The 16,026-nt window shown below is 38.5% G+C and overlaps 1 protein-coding gene across 3 annotated transcripts in view; it reads left to right on the top strand.

Moving 5' to 3' along the window:
• LOC149807847 (uncharacterized) overlaps positions 1-16,026 on the top strand; it is a 149,675-nt gene that overhangs the window by 60,105 nt on the left and 73,544 nt on the right. For all 3 annotated transcript variants that reach the window (XM_089971378.1, XM_089971377.1, XM_089971379.1), the window contains exons 2-3: positions 617-714; positions 917-1,135. In XM_089971378.1, coding sequence (XP_089827504.1) covers positions 617-714; positions 917-1,135 — 317 coding nt within the window. The remainder of the gene's footprint in view (positions 1-616; positions 715-916; positions 1,136-16,026) is intronic.

The following is a 16,026-nucleotide window of genomic DNA, read 5'->3' as shown; positions in this document are numbered from 1 at the left end:
AAACAAACAACACACCTTTGGGGATACATATACACATAAAACACCTTTTATTTTGTTTAGACTTGGGGAGGGAGCGTCTATCTGGTGCCCCCCCCCCCCCCCCAAAAAAAGGAGTAGATCCATATTGCAATGTCGAACGGTACAGGTGTATATAAAGTCGACGAGATTGACAATTAACGCATTACAATTTCCCATGAATTTGTTTTAATATTGGTCCGCATATGTACTTAATGATGTGTTTAGATATAATGAGAGATATATTTTGGTTGGATTATTGATTGGAATTACAAAGTGCTCATGTGGCTAGGATATAATAACATTTCGTGATTACTTTAAATTCGTTTAAATGAGTTTTAGTCAGTGCCATTGTGACATTTCAAGACTATTGGTACCTTAGCACATTCACGACCACTCGTTCAGCAGCACCCTCTGAATATAGAATTAATTCGGAACACTCAATTTTTTTGCATAATTTGTGGACATATTTTTTTAGGATTAGTTTGGATTAATTCATAATAGTGTAAGTTTCTCTGATATGTTCATTTTATAACCTAAATAATGAAATTATGTGTTAAGTGTTAGTCGTATACTTTACTATTTTATTCATACATTGTAGGTTTTCACCCATGAAGATACCTGCTTTTAAAAGCTATCTCCTTATTCTGGCAATCTGCTCATCCGCGATCGTCAGATGCCTGTACGAACCATATGGAGGTAAAGTGAATACAGAACATTATAATACTGATTTTTGTAGTATTTTATAGAACTGTTACTGCTTTGCACAAAGTTACATTCGGAAAATTACTATATTTGCTTAACACATACAAGTTTTGCTTTGTCTATGTGTGTGTTTCCCATTAAAACATAATGTTATCCAAGGCAGTTTTAACTGCTATTCTGATCTGTTTTGCTTCAGAAAATGTGGCACTGAATAAACCTGCAAGTCAATCTTCCACCTATGTAGAGGATAGATTTATGTTTAATGCATCACTTGGGGTAGATGGCAAAACATCAACACACTTTAATCGTGACAAGACATGCAGTCATACGGGTACTTGGCAGACATCAGCTTGGTGGACAGTGAATCTTAACGGACTCTTTTTTATCAAGTTCATCAGGATTTACCAGCTGATAAGTAAGATTTCTGTTTTATTTATATAATATTGGTTAGATGTTGTATAATACAGAGCGATTAGAAAACACGTATCATTGGTCTCCATTTCTTTTATCAATATGTATGTATGTATGTATGTATGTATGTATGTATGTATGTATGCATGTATGTATGTTGCCACAAAGGGTAGAAAGAACATATAGTTAAATGTTTATTTCACCTTTGTATATAACTAAAAAGGATACAAACATAACAATTGAAGAAATAATAATAGTCCACTAAAATAATTTTTTCACTCAACTTTACTTGAAAGAATTTCAGAATGGCTCAAACGCTATCAAAGACATTTAACCACTAAATGTATTTAAATGAATCGCATACTACTTTGAAGGATATTGAAATAAATAGATAACGAAAGAGAGAGAGAAACTAGACAGCAATATAAGATAAGTATTGTTGCAATGCGTTACATACATGCTTACCTACGCATTTTACATTTGTTAAGTATTCATATAAAATTAACTATATTTGTTACATGCTTGGTGTTTGACAATAATATACATACTTAGAATATTTTCTAAGTGATAGGTATAGAGGACAGATTATGAGAAAACGGCATTCATCTTCGACGTCCTTATTTACATGTAGTTCACATTTCCTTTCCTGTCGTTCGTTTCCTGCATGTATACCAGTCCCGATATTTAACAGGCGTGACGAAACCAGTAAGTTGCGTATAACATTTGTCTGACTGGAATTAGCTATTATTCTACGATATGAAAGAGTGTTTGAGAGCTGTTATATGTTCATGCAGATGTCTGAAGCATTTGTTGAGCACCAGTCAGAATGAAATATGTTAATTAACATGTTGAGTTAATAGTTGCTCTGTATCAAAGGAATCGATACGTGATATCGAATTGATGACTGCGAGATTCTCAATGACACGAGCATAAATGTACCTGGACTAGCATTAGTTGTATATATTGTTTAAGCATCTTTGTGACGTAAGTAGTGAATAGGGGCACTCTACGGACAATGGGAATTAGCATTACAGGGACCCCTGGGTCACTCTACGGACAATGGAAATTTAACATGGAGAAAAATCGTGGGTCACTCTACGGACAAGGGGAATTTAACATGGGAATAAATCGTGGGTCACTCTACGGACAAGGGGAATTTAACATGGCAATAAATCGTGGGTCACTCTACGGACAAGGGGAATTTAACATGGGATTTTTTTTTAAATTTAAAAAAATTTTTTTTTAAAAAGGGGTAGGCAATGGAAAGGCTATCTCTTTCCGAGAAATATGGCTGGCCCTGAAAAGGGCCTTTGGGTTTTCTTCTTCTTCTAATTTCTTCTTTTTCTCCACCAAGTTCTTATTTTATCTCCTACACTCTTCTTCCCTTTCTTTTTTTCTTCTCCTCCTCTTCTTTCTTCCTCTTCTCATTTTCTTCTTCTTTTTCTATTTTTTCGTTCCATTTTGTGACGATCGTCGATAAATACCTATGTATCTATAATCAGCTGAAATTCCTATGAAATCCCACTATCTATTTATAGCTCCAACTTGTGGGTTTTTCCTTTGGAAAATCCCACTATCTTTTTATAGCCTCAGCTTGAGTGACGTTCCTGTTTATGAATTCTAGTATATATGTATAGCTACAAAATGTGGAAATCCCCAAGTCGATATTTATAGTCTCGAAATTTCCAGCGTCAGTGACGTCACTGTACTGAACACTAGGGATAAATATCAACAGTGTTGCAAGTGGCTGACCTGAATGCACGCTACTGTAGGTAGGTAGGTAGAGTGTATCTGACAGGGATAAAGTGAGTTTTATACGGACAAACAGAGACCAATAGACACACACAACGTACGCGCGCAGACACACACACACACACAAACACACAAACACACACACACAACGTACGCGCGCCGACATACTCACACACACACACACACACACACACACACACACACACAAACACACAACGTACGCGCGCCGACATACTCACACACACACACACACACACATACTCACACACACACACACACACACACACAGAAACACACAACGTACGCGCGCAGACATACTCACACACACACACATAAACACACACACTATAAAATAGATAAAATTAGTAACTACTTACAATATCAACTTCTGTGACGATCGTGGATAAATACCTATGTATCTATAATCAGCTGAAATTCCTATGAAATCCCACTATCTATTTATAGCTCCAACTTGTGGGTTTTTCCTTTGGAAAATCCCACTATCTTTTTATAGCCTCAGTTTGAGTGACGTTCCTGTTTATGAATTCTAGTATATATCTATAGCTACAAAATGTGGAAATCCCCAAGTCGATATTTATAGTCTCGAAATTTCCAGCGTCAGTGACGTCACTGTACTGAACACTAGGGATAAATATCAACAGTGTTGCAAGTGGCTGACCTGAATGCACGCTACTGTAGGTAGGTAGCTAGAGTGAATCTGACAGGGATAAAGTGAGTTTTATACGGACAAACAGAGACCAATAGACACACACAACGTACGCGCGCAGACACACACACACACACACACACACACACAAACACACACACAACGTACGCGCGCCGACATACTCACACACACACACACACATACTCACACACACACACACACACACACACACAGAAACACACAACGTACGCGCGCAGACATACTCACACACACACACACATAAACACACACACTATAAAATAGATAAAATTAGTAACTACTTACAATATCAACTTCTGTGACGATCGTGGATAAATACCTATGTATCTATAATCAGCTGAAATTCCTATGAAATCCCACTATCTATTTATAGCTCCAACTTGTGGGTTTTTCCTTTGGAAAATCTTTTTATAGCCTCAGCTTGAGTGACGTTCCTGTTTATGAATTCTAGTATATATGTATAGCTAAAAAATGTGGAAATCCCCAAGTCGATATTTATAGTCTCGAAATTTCCAGCGTCAGTGACGTCACTGTACTGAACACTAGGGATAAATATCAACAGTGTTGCAAGTGGCTGACCTGAATGCACGCTACTGCAGGTAGGTAGGTAGAGTGTATCTGATAGGGATAAAGTGAGTTTTATACGGACAAACAGAGACCAATACACACATCCACACAACGTACGCGCGCAGACATACGCACACACACACACACACACACACACGCACACACACACATACACACATACACATACAGAGGGAAGAGGAAAAAACAAACCCCAAATATACTATCAACACAGAAGGGAGATGATACAAACCCCAAATAAACTATCCACACAAACGTACGCGAACGCATACAAACTCCAAATATACTATCAACACAGAGTGAAGAAGTAAAAGTTTTTTGAAAGCACCTAAGCCCTCACCTGCAATGACCAACTCTGCCAAACACCTACACCCCACCCACCCCCACTCCCAACACTACAAAACCCATTTAACCCGTTATTTTATGGCATCAGTGTGTGATTTAGGAAACATCAAGACACAAAATAATGGAGGAATAGACTGACTATTGTTTACCGACTTGCACGCCTAAAGAGCGTGCGTGAAGGAAAACATCCTTCCATTTCAATTCTAACTAAAACATGATCCAGAGGGATAGAGATAGGTGAAAGGGCACAATTTCATAAAGTGTGAGTAGAAAACAAAACACGCCATCCTTATTATACAATGTCAAGACCAAGAGACACTTACGTGTTCTTTCTGGTCTATTCTCTTTTAGAAGGTAGTATGAAATTTCACATCAGGGCCAACGCATCGGCTCACATTGTCAATTTTTCCATTTCCATGTCTTTACTGGCACAAGTTCTTCATCATCTTCAATTTCTTCTTCTTCTGAATCCCTCTTCTCTGTTTCGTCTTGTTTTTGTTTATTCTCTTTTCTCGTAGGGCACTCTGAATTCCAGTGTCCTTTCTCCTGACAACGATATTAGGTATCTTGACTTTTGTCTCTCTTTCTTAGACGAAGCAGGTATTCTGGAGACAAATACCCATTTACCTTTGCAGATATAGCAAACTTCATTAGCACTTACACACTTTCGTATGACTCTTATCAAATCAACGACCAAAAGAGTAAGTTTTGTTGCCACTTTCGCATGTGAATTATGTTTTCGTATGACTTTTAGCAAATATTTGACCAGCAGGTCGATCTGTGCTGACTCTTCCATCTTTGATCGTTTGAGAGCGAAATGAATACTCTGACGCTAAGACACTCTCCTTATATACAGAGACCTGCTGCGTATGAAACCTAGTCAAATGTAATTTTGCAATAAGATGAAACGATTTCATTGAGGAAGTAAAAGGCAATGATGTACCGTATCGCCTCACACAAAACCTGAAGTGTTAGTTCAAATCCGTGTCAGCGATTTCGAAGACGACATAACTGGGCTTTAATCAATGCTCTCCATTTCTGCCACAAAACCACGAGTCCTGATTCACGCCAAAAGAAATTTCGTTCGGTCCATAAAAAATAGTATCACATCCGAGAAACGCAAAAACGAACTTCCAGAAAACTGAGAACGACGGCTTACACCTACAACGTGAAATGTATGAGTTCAAGTAGTGCGTAAAACTTAGTCAAATTAAATTTTTATAGTCAAGACGAAACGATCTCTTTTCGAAGAAGAAAGCAGACACCAAACGACAATGGCGATCCGTGTCACACAACACTTTTCAAAATGTATATGATCAGAGCTTTGTTCTAGCGATCTGCACGGTTAAATTAAATGTTGATGTATTTTGCAATAAGACGGACAATGGTCGCCCATGGAACCATTGTTCGTGCATTAGTTTAAATTTTTAAAATATTTTTTTTATATAAATCGCCTATAGGATAGACCCAGTAAAGCATGGCCATTCTCGTCACTGTGTGAATAGCTGCTCAAGTCAATTCGAAGTGAACGCAGTAAGAAAATAAGTATAGCCAATGAAATGGCTTACAACGGGTGATGCATTGTTTTGTTCTAGGACTGTGTGGCATAATAATCCCTATGTTCTTGCGTTGTTACCATTACAGTGCAGACAGACTGAAATGTGAACTTACAAGCCCTCTTTGTGTGTGTGTGTGTTGTACCATTTCTTCATCAAAAGACTGAGCGTCACAGTATTGGTTCGCGTTTTCAAGCTGACCATTTTTTTAAAATCTCACTTAAACATTTTAACATAAACACTCACACTCACATCGGTAGAGTCAGAACAGACGTGTTACAGTACTGAGGGGCATGTTATCTTTTTTTTCAAACTAATAAATTTGGGGTTTGTATGAAGTAAAGAACCGAAAGTACAGTGAAACTCAAGGATGATGACCCAATCTGTCTGTCTATTGATGCGTGTATTTACTTAAGAAGAAATATGACCTCTAAAACACAAAGAGATACGGCAAGCATGATTAGAATGAACATAACGATGTTTTCCTTCACGTCCGTGTAATTTAGAGTTTCAATCCTCTTTGAAAACAAACTTGGTCTCCTTTTGTAGGGCTTGAAATAATAAAAAACCTGAAAAAATCTTAAGCACTTTGCTATAGATAATTTCATCAACAGACTAAACAACATAAATGCCGTTACAACACTAGAAAGCCTTAAATCTTCTATCAAAAAGAAATGTATCAAAAAATTAAAGATTAACGATAACTAACCAATGAAACCGAATTTAACAAAGGCATTGACATGTGAAGAAATGTCTCTCACTTTGGAAAGGTAGGCGAATGTACTCTGTCATGCACCATCAACTTGAAAAAAAATTATAAACAGAGAGAAACCTGAATTCAAAATTCAGTTGTTTTTTTTTCTTCAAAATTGTTTCGTTTATTTTTTCTTTTTTTGGAACAAATCTAAGCACTAATATAGAGTGGAAAAGGGAAAATGCACATACAAGCTTTGATATTTCTGAAAAAAATGAGGGGATATTCCTAACGTTCATAACCACCTATGGACTTGGACTTGTCTGTGACTTATCCACAAAACAAGATGTACATATTTCTGGTCAAGCTGCAAGTGTGTGCGTGTTTTTGAAAATGGTAAAAATGGGATATACAATTTTCTCGTGATACTTATAAAGTGAAGAGTCTGTGCAAGTGTCAAAAGCCAAAGTCATATAAGTTTTGTATTTTGTACGGCTTGTAAAGATTTCCACTTTAGAAAATGTGAAGTATCACAAGTTATTATCACAAACAGAAGTGGAACATAGGGGCTTGCAAGAAAGAAAATAACCCAGACAGTTGGTGTCATCAAGAGTGCTAGAGACGGTACCCGAACTTGCTTGCTTGCTTACTTGAATTAAAGTGATTTTCGCCCTAATGGAGCATATATCACTGGTTTAATAACGCACCGCGTGATTTTTAATTGCTCCTAGGGAAGGAAAGAGAGCCTCATCTCCCAGGCTTTTATGTACTCACAGACTACTTTTAAATTTAGCCACTCAGGTGTAGGACTAACTAGTCCTTAACAACCTGACTGAAAGGCTTTAAACATGAGTGGGAATAGTCTCACCACACACTCATATTTCTGTCCGAGCGTGGTAAAGGAGGAAAAAGGTGCTCAAAAAGACAGCCATGGGTGTTAAGTACTCAACAAAACGCTAGCCCGTACTTATTTCAAATCAAGTCCCGTTTTTGCTAATGGACAGTAAAAAGTACCAATAATGTGTTAACCACTTGTGCAATTAGTTCAAATCTAACGAGACTGTTAAATTTCCTACTTCCTAACATGTCTATCTAATATTAGTACTTAGTGTACATAAAAATAGCCATACTGATCTTATTTAAATTATTATGCCTAAGAGACATATACCAGTTTGGTCACTGTTAGGTTTAAAAAGTTAAATTTGTTGCGGTGTTCCAATGGGTCAAGTTTGTTTCGAGAATAGTTTAGTCAAGGGGGGATACCAAGCCAAATATGGTTCCCTATTTAATAAGAAGCAATCTTTTGGAGCCCTAAAAAAGTTTGTTTTTTCTATTAGAAGGTAACACGTCTCTCTTTTGCTTTCACGTTCTTTCCTGCACTCCTAGTCTCATGATTCTTGATATCAGGAAATGCGTAGCCATGATGGGCGGCAATGTAAGCAGCGGCTTCTACCAGTTGACTGAGGGGGTATCCAGTGTAGGTTTGTCTGTAGAATTGGGGAAGAACTCTGACCCTAATCCCCATTGAGAAGGTCTTGGTTTAAAGGTGTCTAGAGATTTGTAGGCAACGTATTGTATGGCTCTAATAAACTGCCCTGATTTGTTGACGTCATACAATGCTTGATCTAGTCCCATTTCGGTGTACTTCTCAACGAGGGTCAGCGTCCCCCTCTTCCTCCTCAACCGCCTCAATTTCCTCTTCTGGTTCTGATACTAATTCTTTAGTTGAGGTAGATAGTTTTACATCCGCTGCTATGGCGTCTGTCGCTGTTATTGTTGTTGTGGTTGTTTTTTCAGCTGAGATTGCCTGTAGTATCGGAGTGAGAAAAGAACGTTGTTGTTGTTGTTGCTGGTTAACGTTTGCAGAGTATACTTGTTCTGCAACGTTTTATCACTTTTGTAAGTTAGTACAATTTTTTAAAATTTATTATGTTTTTGTGTATTATATTGTTGTTGTAGTTGTTGTTCTTGTTGTATGGTTTAACGCCATTTTTCAGCACGCGATAGGCTATACATGGCGGCCAGCATTAATGGTGGAGGAAGAACCCTGGAAAAACCCGGAAAGAACCACCGACCCACGAGAAGCTACTGGCAAGTTTTCTCACATACCCACATTAGCCGAATCCGAGACTCGAACCCACGCAGACAAAGGTGAGATGACAGTGATCCGTAACGGAGAGCGCTTTAGACCACTTGGCCACTCTGGGCCCCAGAAAAGAACGTAGTGCCTCCGATAATTACATTTTCGTTTGCCATACCGTTTGTCTAACATAATTGGCCCTTTGTTTTGCCACCACTCTTTCCGGGTCAGGTTGTTTGTTAGGTATAGTCGGCTGTTGACTAGATGTTATTTGTGTTCTCGAGGTGGGTGGAGTGCTAACTGGCTAGGTCTGCATTTCTTGCTCCCGCTACTGTTGCGTATATTTCTTCCCTCCACACCGAGTTATGGGCCTAATTCTTTTAATTTCGTTGTACCCGAACTTACATTATCCATATTATCACCAACAAAAAAAAACAAAAACGCACAAACACTCACTCACTTTTTTACAGAACATTACTATTTTTAAAATTTTGATAAGCGACGGAAACGAAGGACTTAGAGTCGCACTTTCTAACCAAGATAAAGAAATCATGTGCTGATAGACTCACTTCTGTATTTTTTCTTCTAACTGACTAACATATCATAGGCAATGGAATGTTATTTCTTTTCGAGAGTATGGGGTAGCCCTGAAATTTTTTTTTTGGAACTTGAAGCTATGGCGATCGCTTAGGTTATAAGATGGCGGCCTCCTCTGATGAGAGGCTTTCTCATAGGATAAGGTCTGCTTCTTCGGAAAAGAGAAGAAGAACTCTTTGGTGTCGATACAACTGTTGACAAAGCCTCTGTTAGGTTCATGCTGCTGCTGTTGCTGCTCTCTCTGCTGTTTATGAAGTCTGTACTTCTCCATCCATTCTTCTTTCTCCTTCTTGAATTCCTCCTTGAAGAGCTCTTCTTTCAGGTCTTCAGTGACTTTTAGCATTCTCACATTTTCTATCTCTTCTGGCTTCGGTATCAGACTGTGTCTGACCCTATGTAAATTCACGTAGGCTTCGTTTAGCTTAGCTAGTTTGGAGCACATCTTCGTAGGAGGATGAGTTAACAATGGATGGGCAGACTGGAAACTTCCCTGGTTCTTAAAGTCAAAGCGCGGACGTGAAGGAAAACATTACTACACGGTTTTCTAGCCGGAACGTTCAAATAGTGTTATGGGAGGGATTGAGAGAAGTCAAAGAGCATGAATCAAGATTCCTATAGCCAAATAAACCACAAAGGCATTTTTTTCTTCAAAACACAACATTTTTTATTCATACTAACAAACAACTCTAACATTTTTTTAACAATAATCCAACACTATAACATCAAACATTTTTTTCAAATACCAAACATTTTTTTCCAATTCACACTCCTCTACTTTAAACAGGGCTGACAACGTTGTGAATGAAATTGTGATTTCCACTGTCGGAAGTCATTAGGCCATTGATGGACACTACGTTTTCTAGTTAGAGACAAAAGATAAGCATACTGGTCACAAAACCATCGATGTACTTTCACATCGTTTCTAGAAGAATGACGAGCATCAAAATGAGTCACTAAATGTTCTAAAGAATAGCCCAGGCTGCAATCATGCAGAAAAAACACACACAGTACTGTTCACACACCAAGGAATATGTGCCTTGTTATTTCACATTATTGAATCGTGTGGTCTATGCATTTCTTCTCATAAAGTCAATGATATCGTCTTCCAAAGGGGGCAGTCCATAGGAATCAAAGTATTCCACACATCCTTCTTGAGGAAAGTAGACGGCTACCCAGTGGGTTCCTGGGAGATGACTGTCGTCCGTGTTGATCACATAAGCTTGATGGTTTTGAGGTGTGCAATGAGGGAGTTCATCTTTAGCACAGACGACAGGATTCCAAGAAGCAGTGTACAAACTGTGGTTCAAAAGGTAATAAAGTTCTCAGGTATCCATTTTTTGTTTTTTTTCTCTTCTTCTCAGGTAATGATAAGTGGTCAATTCGATCCTGACTTTTTGTTTGAAAATGTCTGACGAATAAACGGTTATTCGTTCTGTTTCCTCACTCTGATTCAGGAGAGCTTCGATGCGATGGATCTCTTGTGTGGTTAATGGTGGACAAGAATGTTCACGCAAGTCTTTATACCACTGGTGCAACACGTCTTTGTTCGAGATGAGACTCCAAGCATCGTCCAGATACTCGTCCAATTTTTCTTCTTGACTTAACATCAGGCATTTATCGTGTTGAATTTGACTGGGATGATCGTTTTGACATCCATAACAATTTTTCTTGATCAATTCCTTAATTTTGTTCTGTCAAGACTATAGCATAACAGGAAACTAAATGTGGTTCTTGTTCTGGCCATCAAGACTTCATCATGATGACTTCTTCGTCTTTGTCTTGGGATTCTCCTTCCTCAGGGATCTTCACATTCCATGTCCAAAGAATCCCTACTATACAAACATTGATAAAAATCCTCCATGACTTCTAATAGTCTAGAATGACTTCTCTCAAACTGTTGGTTTATATCGTATTGTCCAATTCAGCATACAGGATGACGTTCACCGTATTATCTGCGCGTAGATTTTCTGCAAACTGAAATTCCACACGCATCTGGCCGGATTTTATAGGGTGGAAATGTCCCTCCTCGCTGTCTTGACTTACAATTCGTTAGAGAACCGTTTTCGAAAATGGAGTTTCACTGTAACTTTCCCTTTGGAGAATGGAATATTTTGTCCCAGATCTCCTTTTATAGCAATGTTGACAGTGTCTAAATACGACTTACTGACGGGCAAATAGTGAGGATGTACAAATTCACGGTGTACGTGATAGGTGTTTGCACCTTCCTGGTCATTGTTTGTGGTACTATCCACTTTGAAAGGAATGACACGCAGTAACGGAACAGAGGTGTGTCCCACCACGTTGTACTCCACCACATCGGAATACACAAAGATCAAATTAAGTCCTTGGTTCAGTTCTACCGGGTTTCCAAAAGCTCTGTAAAAATCCATATTACTTTTGATCTTGGGGCTCATATTGTTTGCGACCATTTCTGCATGTCCGCCCAAAATTTCAAACAAACTACCATTGAACCTGAGGGACAATGTGTCCGTATCTTGAAATTTGATCACGAGACGATGAGCCACTTTATTGTACTCAATCTTCACACTTTTTTTGGCTCTGTTCAGTGCTTTGCCAAAGGCTAAGTTGAACCTGTCCGCAATAGTGTCCACCAAATGTTCACCACTAAAATAATAACCTGAAGGAATTTTCAAGGTGTAGATAATGAAGGCTGGATTGCTGGCTGGTCTTGTGTCCCCTAAAAACCCTATTTTGTTGATTTCTTCCTCCAATTGGGCATTCAGGATTTCCACCTCGAAAGTGTCTTGCTTTTCGGTGATGTTTTTGATTTGTGTTGGGTGAATGATTTCCACTAAAGCCACTTCCCAATGGGCTTCGTGATCTAACTGGATGGTCTGAGGTAATTTGGCCGTGTAACAGCACAACGTGTTGTTGGGAAACACCTCCATGGAACTGTCACTGGGTAAGGTTAAGTAAAATTGGTTCTTATTGCTCATAATTCTAGAGTTCTGTGGCTGTCCGAGGGGATATTACTGGATGTCAGAGGCGTGTCTCCGCCCAAAATGGGGTTCTGGTTGTGGTTGTTGGAGTGGTGACTGGCACTGGCACTGGACACAAGGTTCCCGTGGTTCCCGTTCGAGGAGAATTTCAGGGAGGGATTGGGAAGCAGGTAACCGATGCAACTGCTCAATAAAATGGTCCACAATTGTTTGTCTCCTTGTTGCAAACTCAAATTGGCAATGGCTGCACCGATGACACAATACACCACGAAGGTTTGGCAGAAAAAGACGATTTGCGTTTTAAGCACACGTTTTCCATACCACACCCACAAGGGTTGTGTTTGTAAATCTTGCAGAGAAGAATTGGGTGAAGGAGTGATCGCAGTAGCTGAATCTGTGTGAAAGGGCATGATGGTCACTTCTTTTTATAGTGCGAAGCGTCGATGCAAGAATGAAAACTGGGTGGATATCCTTTCCAACGTACTTTGACTTCTTTGACACGTCGTTTGCCCACTTTACGGTTTCTGCGTTTGACAATGCCTTTGATGTCGTACACGTCGTCTTTTTTGGTGACACAACTTGATTTGAAATAAGTACGGGCTAGCGTTTTGTTGAGTACTTAACACCCATGGCTGTCTTTTTGAGCACCTTTTTCCTCCTTTACCACGCTCGGACAGAAATATGAGTGTGTGGTGAGACTATTCCCACTCATGTTTAAAGCCTTTCAGTCAGGTTGTTAAGGACTAGTTAGTCCTACACCTGAGTGGCTAAATTTAAAAGTAGTCTGTGAGTACATAAAAGCCTGGGAGATGAGGCTCTCTTTCCTTCCCTAGGAGTAATTAAAAATCACGCGGTGCGTTATTAAACCAGTGATATATGCTCCATTAGGGCGAAAATCACTTTAATTCAAGTAAGCAAGCAAGCAAGTTCGGGTACCGTCTCTAGCACTCTTGATGACACCAACTGTCTGGGTTATTTTCTTTCTTGCAAGCCCCTATGTTCCACTTCTGTTTGTGATAATAACTTGTGATACTTCACATTTTCTAAAGTGGAAATCTTTACAAGCCGTACAAAATACAAAACTTATATGACTTTGGCTTTTGACACTTGCACAGACTCTTCACTTTATAAGTATCACGAGAAAATTGTATATCCCATTTTTACCATTTTCAAAAACACGCACACACTTGCAGCTTGACCAGAAATATGTACATCTTGTTTTGTGGATAAGTCACAGACAAGTCCAAGTCCATAGGTGGTTATGAACGTTAGGAATATCCCCTCATTTTTTTCAGAAATATCAAAGCTTGTATGTGCATTTTCCCTTTTCCACTCTATATTAGTGCTTAGATTTGTTCCAAAAAAAGAAAAAATAAACGAAACAATTTTGAAGAAAAAAAAACAACTGAATTTTGAATTCAGGTTTCTCTCTGTTTATAATTTTTTTTCAAGTTGATGGTGCATGACAGAGTACATTCGCCTACCTTTCCAAAGTGAGAGACATTTCTTCACATGTCAATGCCTTTGTTAAATTCGGTTTCATTGGTTAGTTATCGTTATTCTTTAATTTTTTGATACATTTCTTTTTGATAGAAGATTTAAGGCTTTCTAGTGTTGTAACGGCATTTATGTTGTTTAGTCTGTTGATGAAATTATCTATAGCAAAGTGCTTAAGATTTTTTCAGGTTTTTTATTATTTCAAGCCCTACAAAAGGAGACCAAGTTTGTTTTCAAAGAGGATTGAAACTCTAAATTACACGGACGTGAAGGAAAACATCGTTATGTTCATTCTAATCATGCTTGCCGTATCTCTTTGTGTTTTAGAGGTCATATTTCTTCTTAAGTAAATACACGCATCAATAGACAGACAGATTGGGTCATCATCCTTGAGTTTCACTGTAATTTCGGTTCTTTACTTCATACAAACCCCAAATTTATTAGTTTGAAAAAAAAGATAACATGCCCCTCAGTACTGTAACACGTCTGTTCTGACTCTACCGATGTGAGTGTGAGTGTTTATGTTAAAATGTTTAAGTGAGATTTTAAAAAAATGGTCAGCTTGAAAACGCGAACCAATACTGTGACGCTCAGTCTTTTGATGAAGAAATGGTACAACACACACACACACAAAGAGGGCTTGTAAGTTCACATTTCAGTCTGTCTGCACTGTAATGGTAACAACGCAAGAACATAGGGATTATTATGCCACACAGTCCTAGAACAAAACAATGCATCACCCGTTGTAAGCCATTTCATTGGCTATACTTATTTTCTTACTGCGTTCACTTCGAATTGACTTGAGCAGCTATTCACACAGTGACGAGAATGGCCATGCTTTACTGGGTCTATCCTATAGGCGATTTATATAAAAAAAATATTTTAAAAATTTAAACTAATGCACGAACAATGGTTCCATGGGCGACCATTGTCCGTCTTATTGCAAAATACATCAACATTTAATTTAACCGTGCAGATCGCTAGAACAAAGCTCTGATCATATACATTTTGAAAAGTGTTGTGTGACACGGATCGCCATTGTCGCTTGGTGTCTGCTTTCTTCTTCGAAAAGAGATCGTTTCGTCTTGACTATAAAAATTTAATTTGACTAAGTTTTACGCACTACTTGAACTCATACATTTCACGTTGTAGGTGTAAGCCGTCGTTCTCAGTTTTCTGGAAGTTCGTTTTTGCGTTTCTCGGATGTGATACTATTTTTTATGGACCGAACGAAATTTCTTTTGGCGTGAATCAGGACTCGTGGTTTTGTGGCAGAAATGGAGAGCATTGATTAAAGCCCAGTTATGTCGTCTTCGAAATCGCTGACACGGATTTGAACTAACACTTCAGGTTTTGTGTGAGGCGATACGGTACATCATTGCCTTTTACTTCCTCAATGAAATCGTTTCATCTTATTGCAAAATTACATTTGACTAGGTTTCATACGCAGCAGGTCTCTGTATATAAGGAGAGTGTCTTAGCGTCAGAGTATTCATTTCGCTCTCAAACGATCAAAGATGGAAGAGTCAGCACAGATCGACCTGCTGGTCAAATATTTGCTAAAAGTCATACGAAAACATAATTCACATGCGAAAGTGGCAACAAAACTTACTCTTTTGGTCGTTGATTTGATAAGAGTCATACGAAAGTGTGTAAGTGCTAATGAAGTTTGCTATATCTGCAAAGGTAAATGGGTATTTGTCTCCAGAATACCTGCTTCGTCTAAGAAAGAGAGACAAAAGTCAAGATACCTAATATCGTTGTCAGGAGAAAGGACACTGGAATTCAGAGTGCCCTACGAGAAAAGAGAATAAACAAAAACAAGACGAAACAGAGAAGAGGGATTCAGAAGAAGAAGAAATTGAAGATGATGAAGAACTTGTGCCAGTAAAGACATGGAAATGGAAAAATTGACAATGTGAGCCGATGCGTTGGCCCTGATGTGAAATTTCATACTACCTTCTAAAAGAGAATAGACCAGAAAGAACACGTAAGTGTCTCTTGGTCTTGACATTGTATAATAAGGATGGCGTGTTTTGTTTTCTACTCACACTTTATGAAATTGTGCCCTTTCACCTATCTCTATCCCTCTGGATCATGTTTTAGTTAGAATTGAAATGGAA

The sequence above is a fragment of the Sinohyriopsis cumingii genome, chromosome 1, assembly GCF_028554795.1.
Source record: "Sinohyriopsis cumingii isolate HCF-2022 chromosome 1, ASM2855479v2, whole genome shotgun sequence".
Classification (NCBI taxonomy): domain Eukaryota; kingdom Metazoa; phylum Mollusca; class Bivalvia; order Unionida; family Unionidae; genus Sinohyriopsis; species Sinohyriopsis cumingii.
The sequence above is the reverse complement of the archived record's forward strand: the minus strand, read 5'-3'. Positions and strand labels throughout refer to the sequence as shown.